This window comes from Macrobrachium nipponense, chromosome 6 (genome assembly GCF_015104395.2).
Source record: "Macrobrachium nipponense isolate FS-2020 chromosome 6, ASM1510439v2, whole genome shotgun sequence".
In the NCBI taxonomy this organism is placed as follows: Eukaryota; Metazoa; Arthropoda; class Malacostraca; order Decapoda; family Palaemonidae; genus Macrobrachium; species Macrobrachium nipponense.
The window spans coordinates 50,417,191-50,427,190 of record NC_061108.1 but is presented as its reverse complement, the minus strand read 5'-3'; the positions used below and the strand labels follow the sequence as shown (position 1 = coordinate 50,427,190).

The window sequence follows — 10,000 nt, the reverse complement described above, 5'->3', positions numbered from 1 at the left end:
TGAAAAAGTACCAGGAAGAGAGGATGGCAGATAAAAATTATTGCAAAATAGAAGATAAAACGGCTGAGGGGAAAAATGATTCACAATAAAGGTATGGAAAAACTGTAAAATGAAAGCAAATAGAAGGCAAAGGAAGCAAAGACCGCTAAAAAGAATTAAATAGACTAAAAACTTTAGAGAGCGCAAAATATGACATCAAAGGTATTTTCAGACATAAAGGTGGATGGACGGTATAAATACTCAAAAAGAAAACATTAGTAAAAGTGTTACAACTTCAAAGCTTTTTTTCAATTTACACGTAAGCATTAGTTTATGCTTATTATTCCATGTAAATCATACATTTATGAAGATTTTCTGAAGAGTGCCAAAATTAATGTAGCAGTTGCACTAAAATCGTGAATTTGTCGATAATCAGAGACAATACAAAAACCTCCCAATAGGTGAAAAGTTGCACATTTTTTAAGTGACAATGGATGTATGTGTCAATTAAGTGCCACATCGAATTTAAGCTATATATCTCAATTTTAAGTTGATCGTAATTACATGCAAGTTGAATAATATAACCATTAGTACTACTACGAAGCAAAACTATTTTGAATCTTAAGCCTGATTCGTGATATATGCTGATGAACATTTTTTAACAATAAAAATGATTGCATAGCGATAGTTATGCAATGCCCACAGCTTTACAAAAAAGCTTGTGAAAACCTGATAGGACTAATGCAAATGGTAAGAATTAGGAATAACTTGAAAATATGCATGATATATATATATATATATATAATATATACTATATAATATACATATCTATATATATTATATTATATAATATATTATATATATTATATATATATATTTATATATATATATATTATATAAATTATATTATTTATATATATACATACATATACATATACCTACAGATACATATAACATACAGAACATGACATACATAGAACATACATAATATATATCTATATAATATATATATCTATATATATATTATATATAATATACACATACATACATCATACATATATATTATTATATTAATTATATATATTATATATTATATAATATATACGATTAATATTATTAATATAATATATATATATATATCCATATACTATATTTATATATATGATTATACACATACCATAGAACACCATAAATTACTACATACATATATACATACATATAATATATATTATATATTATAGAGTATATATATATATTTACATATTATACACATACATACACATACATATATTATAGATATAATAGATATTATATATTATATATAATATACAGTAGATAATAATTATATTTATTAATATAATATAGATAGATATATATATATATATTTTTAAATCTATATACACATACAATTAGACACATAATATACATATATATATATATATATATATATATATACAGATTATATATATATATATATATATATAATATATATACATATACATATATATCATACATATATATATATATATATATATATATATATACATATATATGATATATATATATATATAATATATATATATTCATATATATATATATATATACACACACATACATATACACACACACACATATATATATATATATATATATATATATATATATATGCATACATATATAATGTGCAGGATTTAACCCAGAACCAAGGCAAAATAACTCAATTTAGAAGGAAATTTAGACATTTTCAGTTGCCCCTCTTCACCAGCCTCTGTTCTCATTGAATCCCTCTTGTCCTTTCCCCTTCCAATTGGCTGCCTATGAAATTTAATCCCTGCAGGAATGCAGCAGGGCCCCGTGATTCAGTCTTTGGGTGGGTCTTACATGGAAGGAGAAAGTGGATAACCTTGAGCAGAGCATATTGGGAAGAGAGAGTATAAGCGAGGTGATAAAACCAGGAGACAAACAACGATAGGTCTTAGAATATCTCCAGCTATCAAAATGTTCACTGCTCTTCCTCCTCACTCTCCCTCCACTTCTGGGGACCCCCCGGTGTTCATTGACTGCCCAAGTGCTATAACCCTGATCAGCAATTTGTAAGAAATCAAGACCACGGATGCACAGGTTTTGTAATGGAGTAATTTCCAGTGCAGTCAGTTACTGTTTTTGCCTCTTGTCTGTATTTCCATTTCATTCTTTCGAAGGCGACTTTCCCCCTGCTGGCTCAGCATTGCAATCCCTACTGTAATGCAGTTCCCCATTGCTACCATCGATGCTGATATTAAATCTAATTGTAATGTTCCCACCAAGACAAGCATCTGCTACATCAAGAAGTAATAAGGGAGAATTGTGTTTAATGTTCCCCACGCGTCTATCACCTCAGTACTGATCCTAGAATGCAATCTCCTTGCACATGCAAATATCTTGCCTAGTAATATTCAGCAACCAGTTGTGTGCAAACCTTATTTCTATGCCTGGATCTTTATCCAGCCACGTGTCCCGGTTGACCTGTAATCAACCACCTTCCATTTAATTTCTGTACCCATTTGAGTCCCTGTGACCCTTAAGGTGTAAATTACTTATTTGCATAATTTAATGTAAATATAGTTCAGTTAAGCTAAATTTTTCGCTCCATTGATACCAGCCTCCAGCCATAGATTCTTTGTTGTGGTTCCGTTCTCTTGTAAGGCCTTTAAGAGAGCCAGAAATTCACTTTCACAGTTTTCAGACAAAGAGAACGAAAATTTGTAATAATAATAATAATAATAATATATATATATATATATATGTATATATATATATTCGTAGACAAAAATACATGTGAAGCATGAACTTTAATTCATCCCAGTATCATTCAGACAAGTATGCAAGAATGTACTGTGGCGCCGGCGTAAGAAAGACGGTAACACAAAAACATTTCGCTCGGGCTGTAGCAATAACGTCAGTAATGATAATGGTCGACAATTAACATGACTTACCAAGAGAACATGTTTCCTCAATCTTGCTGATGTTGAAGCAACTCTCTTTATTATGATAGGCAGCCTTGCACCACGAACAACTAATGGCCACAATTTCTTTCGATCCGAACAATAGCTTTGACTGGAACCCCTGGAAAAAAAGACAAAGAAAACATTACTAACAAATTACACAGACACATCATTATTATTTTTATAATGATTATGAATGATTTTAACGAGATGTCCGACTCAAATCTGTATTGTAGATTCTCAAGAAGAATGGCCAAAGGATTTATTCTTATATGAGTAGTAAAGACAGCATTAAAGCTGTCTGACAGCTAAATAGGAAGAGACCAAAAGGGAACAGGGGAGAGTAAAAGACAGAAAGCAAATCTACTGGACATGAAAGAACGCTACAAAGAACCTTCAGTACCGACAACAGTGCGCCGTGCAAGGCGTAAGTAAAACGTATTCCCAGCCACTTACCAGTATGAAAATGAAAGGCTAACCAGGCTGAATTTATTAGAGGACAACAATATACTATAACAATTAAAAAAAAATCAAAATTGCAACAAACGATTCCTGTAACATTCGTCTATGTTTGATTAATCTCTTCCCGACAAAATGAAAAATGGTCAGTTTCAGACCGAAAAATAATGTAAGTTTTTCATATAATAATACAACTGTTGAGCTCTGGAAAGGCATAGGAAGAGTATATTCCATAATCTCAAGTATTTTTTTTATACAGTTTCAGTGTAGCAACAGATTTTCAATATGCAGACGCAGAGACATATATACATATACGTAGTAATCTATACATATATATCATATATATGATATATATATATATATATATATATATATATATATATATATATATATATATATACACACACACACATAAATGATACCCGTCCTATGAAAAGAGGTTGCATATTTCCTAGAGAGCAACGAACTCGATTGAAATCCTCATCTAGCAGCCGTGTATTGTGATCCGAGGCGTCAGCGAATGATTTGGGCAGATGCCGATGTAGTAAAACATATCGGATCGTGGAAACGTGAGCTCGGGTGCGCAAATTGAGCCAGTGTGTGGACTTTGTGACTAAGATTGTCACCTGATAATGACGTCATATAGAATGTCTTAGAACAATTTAGTACGAACACCAGAACTATGAGAAGACTAGCAAACGTGCATTTGTATGCCCATCAAAGCGTGTGCACGACGGAATATATTCCATAGAGATTCGAAGATGATTCATATTTTAGTAAGCTAGGAGGTGTACATAGATCCCGAGAAAGATAATGACGATTTACAGAGCACTGAACAATTTACAGGGGCCGAGAGTATCCAAGTGCAGTGGAAAACATTGAATTTCTAATAAGCTTTTCTCCAATGTATACAGAAGCATTTTTAATTTTTATTCCCATTATTTTATGCTCATCCACTTTTATCTTTGATTTCTGAAGGTTATGATTTCTTTACAGGTGGATTCATGTCGGCAAAACAGGGACTCTCAGTTTTATTTACAGACATGTTTTCATTTCTGAGTTTGGGGAATATAGTGATATCTATGTGAGCTATTGTGACTTGATGTGGGAACTAGTGCGGTAATCATCGGAAATGACTTTACATTATTTTCAGCTAGGATTTAAATCAATTTCATTTTCTTTATTTTTGTATCTTGGAGCTTGGTCTAGCCCCAGATTTAATAGTTGTGAGAACAGTAGACCTTAATGGAAGGATTGATAATAACAGGTTTGGAGTGGTGGACAGATTAATCCTGTAGATAAACAATATTACGCGCTATCAATTTAGAAAGAATCAGGCGGAAAAAAGGTGCCAATAATTTTACAGCCAATAAATTCACTAATGGCAACTTTTACACTGGCTAAAATCACCAATATGGGCATCTCAGGACTTCAGTTCTGCTTTTGATATCGAGGGTGAATGTATTGCAGCTCTGTCCCACATGACATCTTTTTGTAAATTTGCCCGTGAATATACCAAGGGGTTGCTGCTGTTTTTTGTTCTTGTCTTTTACGATAGTATGTCAGCTGTAAATGTAATTTTGCAAAGAAAAGTGTAGATAAATATTAGAAAAAACATGTAAACATAACAAAAAGGTTACTGAATCTTCCTTCTCGGTAAATTTACGTAAAACGTATCAAGCTTGGTTCACTTAAAATGTTGTTAATGGGGAATAAGGTAGGAATTCTTACAGACCACAGACCCCTGTTAGATCTTTTTAATTAGCCATATCTGCCGCCTAAAAGAGCTCAATGGTTTATAACAATTAGAGATTTTGATGCAAAGCTCAAATACATAGAAGGCAAACATAATGTGGTAGCAGATGCTCTTAGTAGAAGTTTCTATGATATGGAAGGATTTCAAGTTGGGATGGTTACCAGTGATTCTTTACATATACATGTGTAAATAACAACAGTAACAACGGTTGAATAATAATGATAGTTCACGGGTTAACACAAGGGAAATTAAATTTATGACAAAGGTGAAGGGTAAAAGGGAGGCAAAGAAGAGATTTGAAGAGTCACAGTTGGAGGAGGACAGAGAAAGATTAAGAGAAAAAAGCAAAGAAGTAAAAAGGGTGGTAGCTCAAGCTAAGGCAAGGGCATATGAAGAGGTTTATAATGAACTGGAAACCAAGGGAGGGTTGAGTAAGATGCTCAAACTGTCAAAGTAAGAAATAAAAGAACGAAGGACATCACCCATAATAAGCAAATGAAAGATAGGAATGGTACAGTCATAAAAAAAGGAAGAAGACATTCTGAAAAGATGGAATGAGTATTTAGAGCAACTGCCAAATGAAGAAAATGAAAGACTTGTAAAAGAGGATAGACAAGTAAATATGGGAATGGTAATGGGGATCTCTAGGGATGAAGTGAATGGGAAGGCAACAGGACCTGACTTAATCCCAGTCGATTTAGAAAGCCTTAGGAGAGGAAGGGGTAGACGTCTTGTATGATCTGATGGTAGAAATATTTGAACAGGAAAAGATGCCAGAAGAATGGCGGGAAATCTTATTGATACCTATTTAAAGTAAAGGTGATGTTCAGGAATGCAGTAATTATAGAGGAATCAAACTAGTGTCTCACACATTGAAGATTTTGGAGAGAATAATAGAAGGCAGGCTAAGAGAGGAAGTGCGAATAGGGAAAGAACAGTTAGGATTTATAGAGGGAATGGATGGAAGATTTTGCATAAGGCAGCTAATGGAGATATTCAGAGAAAAACAACGAGACCTGGTATTCATAGACTTGAAAAGGCCTATGACAGAGTGCCAAGGCAAGAAATATGGAGATGTTTGAGGGAGAAGATGGTGCTGGAAAAGTATGTCAAAATTATTCAGATGTGCAGGAATGTGTATACTAGAGTGAGAAGCAGTGTCGGAGAAACAGATGGATTTGAGATACGGGCTGGATTACACCAGGGGTCGGCACTTAGCCCATTAATCTTCAACACCGTGATGGATGTAATGACCAAGGATGTTAGAGAAGCAGTGCCATGGTGCATATTATATGCAGATGACATAATATTGTGTTGTGTTCAGAGGAGGGAGGAGTTGGAGGGGAGGTTGGAGAGGTGGAGAGCAGCACTTGAGGAGAAAGGAATGAGAATATGCAGCACAAAAACCAAATATATGTGTTCCTGTATTACTGAGGCTGGTGGAAATAGCATTAGATTGGATGGGGAAGAAATATATTAGAGGATAGTGGAAGCATGGACCAAGAGGTGAGACATCGAATTCAGGCAGAATGGAGTAACTGGGGGTCTGCATCAGGGGTTCTCTGTGACAAGAAGGTTCCTCTGAAATTCAAGGGAAAGTTTCATAGGATGGTGGTCAGACCAGCTACGTTATATGGAACAGAAACAGCAAGTATGAGGAAAACAGAGGAGAAGAAGTTGGATGTAGCAGAAATGAGAATGTTGGGATGGATGTCAGGAGTAACAAGGGAAGATAGGATTAGAAATGAGTATATAAGAGAATCGACAAAGGTAGTCGAAATATCAAAGAAAATACAGGAGGGCAAGCTTCGATGGTATGGACACCTGTTATGAAGAGAGGAACATCATGTTGGAAGACATACAATGGAAATGGAAGCGCGGGGTAGAAGGAAGAAGGGAAGACCAAGAAAGAGATGGCGTGATTGTGTAGGGGAATGTATGCTATAGAAAGGTATTGACAAGAACGAGGCACAGGGCATAAATCGATGGAGACGACTCATTCATAACGGCGACCCCATAAAAATGGGTAAAAGCTGGGAAGAAGAAGAAATTTAAGAAAAAGGAGAATGTGCAATATCAGCACTGCAAATCTGTTTGGTTAACTTGAATCATTCATTGACTATATTTCAAAGGTGATTAACTTTATAACCTTAACTAAAGTCAAGGAAATTCTGAGAAAATGAAGAGCATGGGGATTCAATTCCTATAGCTGATATTAAGGAAAACGAAGGTCGTGAAACGACTAACACAGAAATATACGAGCAGAATACGAATACAACATTTAGAAATAATGAAGGAAAAAGAACACCTATAAATGTATCATCAAATTTAATTAAATAATTGTGGGTACAAAAATGTCTCACACACACACACACACACATACGCGCGCACACACACACACACATTCACAAGGGAAGGGATCTGAAAATGATCACATTCTGCCACAAAACTGTCGTACAATATCTAATGAATCAGACATTACAGCTAAGATATGATCAGCAATGCTTTTCTAATAAAGCAGCTCGTGTAAAGAATAAAGAAATAAGAGAGAAAATTTGTTAAAAAGAAGATCAAGGTCCATAAATAAGCAACCATTAAATTACAGCCAATTTTTCTGAAAATGCATTTAGAGCTTTATAGGTAATCCTCAAGTAAGACAGCTACAGGAAAAGAAGCTAGAGGGAAACCAGGAGCTCTATTGTGCATTTATAGACCTAGAGAAATCATATGATAGGATCCCAAGAGAAGTGATGTTTTGGTGTTTGAGGAAAAGGAAAGTCCCAGAAAAGTTGGTTAGGCTGGTTGAGATGATTTTATAAAACAACGAGCACAAAAGTAATAACAGCAGTTGGGGAAACAGAGAACTTTGAAGTTAGTGTTGGATTACACCAGGGGTCAGCAATAAGCCCACTTTTGTTTGTGCTGTTCATGGATGTGTTGAGCGAAGAGATCAGGAATGAAGAGCTGTGGGAGTTGTACGCCAATGATTTGATGATTACTGCTGAAAATGAGTAGGACATACAGAGAAGGGTTGGAGAGTGGCAGGAGTCATTAGAGAGGGATGGCTTAAAAGGTGAATGTGAATAAAACAGAGGTTTGGCTGAGCAGTAGGGAAGCTAGAGACAGAATAGTAATACAAGAAAGAAGCTCGATTACAAAACAAGCAGAAAAGTTTAAATACTTAGGATCTATTTTAAGCCAAGAGGCAGGATGCGAGGCTGAAATTGACAGTAAGATAAAAGCTGCATGGGGGAAGTGGAGAATGGTAGCTGGAGTATTATGTGATAAAAAATTTCCAATTAAGCTAAATGTCAAGATCTATAACACAGTGATAAGACCAGTGTTAATGTTGGAGAGGAAACATGGGCTTTAAGAAGAAAAGAGGAAGTAAAGCTTGAGAGAACAGAGATAAGACTGCTGAAGTGGATTATGGGAATATTGCTGCTTGAGAGATTGGAAAATGTTGAAATAAGAAGAAGGGCAGACTTAGTAAAGATTACAGAGTCGATAAGAGAGTCACGATTGAGATGGTATGGGAATGTGTTGAGATGGATGAAGAGGAGGGAGTGAAGAGAGCTTAGGACAAAGCTGTTAGAGGAAAAAGATCTAGAGGGAGACAGAGAATCAGATGGCGATATAAAGTGAAGGAAGGTATGGAGGATGATGCCTTTGATAGAAGGCAGTGGAGGAGGCGCATCAGGCAACCGACCCCTTAATGTAGGGATAACGGTGGGAAAGAAGAAAGAGGTAATCATCAAGAGGCTAAAATCGACCAAACAAACTACGAAGAGCTTACAAGCTGTTCACTAAACAGAACCGTTAAGTTATGGCTACCTAAGCCTGGAAACAAAGCAAATGGTTCAGAGCAATACTAAAATTGACTTTTGATTAATAAATTGTGGACGGGCCAAAACCAAAGGTGTAACATCGTAGTTCATGCGACACTATAGAAATCTTGACCTTGCAGTTTCCCTTGTATGAAATGATTCAGTATAAAAAACAAGAATGAAAAAAGAAACCCTGATTTTCCGGGTCAACTAAAAACATCACCCTGAAAAGCAAACTAGGTAAAAAAAAAAGTAAATAAATAAGACTAACAGTTGAGGTCACTTAACTAACCTTGACTGTTCCAGACCATCAACAAGAGTAACAAATTCCTTTGCCATTCTACCTAGTGCCAGACAAGGGGCCATAGCCCATCATCTCCGTAAGGGAATAGTGCCGTCAGTGCACCTCATGCGGTGCATTGTAGGCATTTCTGAAGGCTCAGTGCAAAAGTTCCTTCGGGCCCTAGCTGAGACCCATTCCATTTCTTTTACTTTAACTCCGTTCATAATCTCTTTCTTCTATATTACTTTCCACATCTCTCTTATCAATTGATTCATAGTACAACTGCGAGGTTTCCCTCCTTTTACTCCTTTCAGATCCTTTTTACTGTCATTGTCTGTTTCACCGCTGAGTGACCTCATAGGTCCAAGCGCTTGGCCTTTGGCCTCAATTCTATATTCTATTCTGTAACACAGGATTCACGAATTTCACAAAGATACGTAATATTTTAAAGAACATGTCGTATTTCATCACTCATAACGGCACACTCGGATACACAATATCCTATTACAATTAATTTAATAAGCAGGTACTAGATGAAACTAATGAGCTGGATTGTGAAAAAAACCTTGAATATTAATTAGCACCGAGCAAACACACAAACGCTATGAGAGTAGGTGGAAACGATGGTAAAATAAATGTCCTGTGTAACATTATGAAGATCTTTGTAGAGTCTATAATTTTTGCAAGCCACTCAACGCTTTAGGCTACGAAC

At 35.3% G+C, this 10,000-nt stretch overlaps 1 protein-coding gene across 16 annotated transcripts in view; it reads right to left on the bottom strand.

The window, feature by feature from the left end:
- The window catches only part of LOC135216344 (eye-specific diacylglycerol kinase-like), an 818,192-nt gene that overhangs the window by 136,218 nt on the left and 671,974 nt on the right, over positions 1 to 10,000 (bottom strand). For all 16 annotated transcript variants that reach the window (XM_064251559.1, XM_064251564.1, XM_064251565.1 and 13 more), the window contains one exon: positions 2,955 to 3,084. In XM_064251559.1, the coding sequence (XP_064107629.1) occupies positions 2,955 to 3,084 (130 nt within the window). The remainder of the gene's footprint in view (positions 1 to 2,954; positions 3,085 to 10,000) is intronic.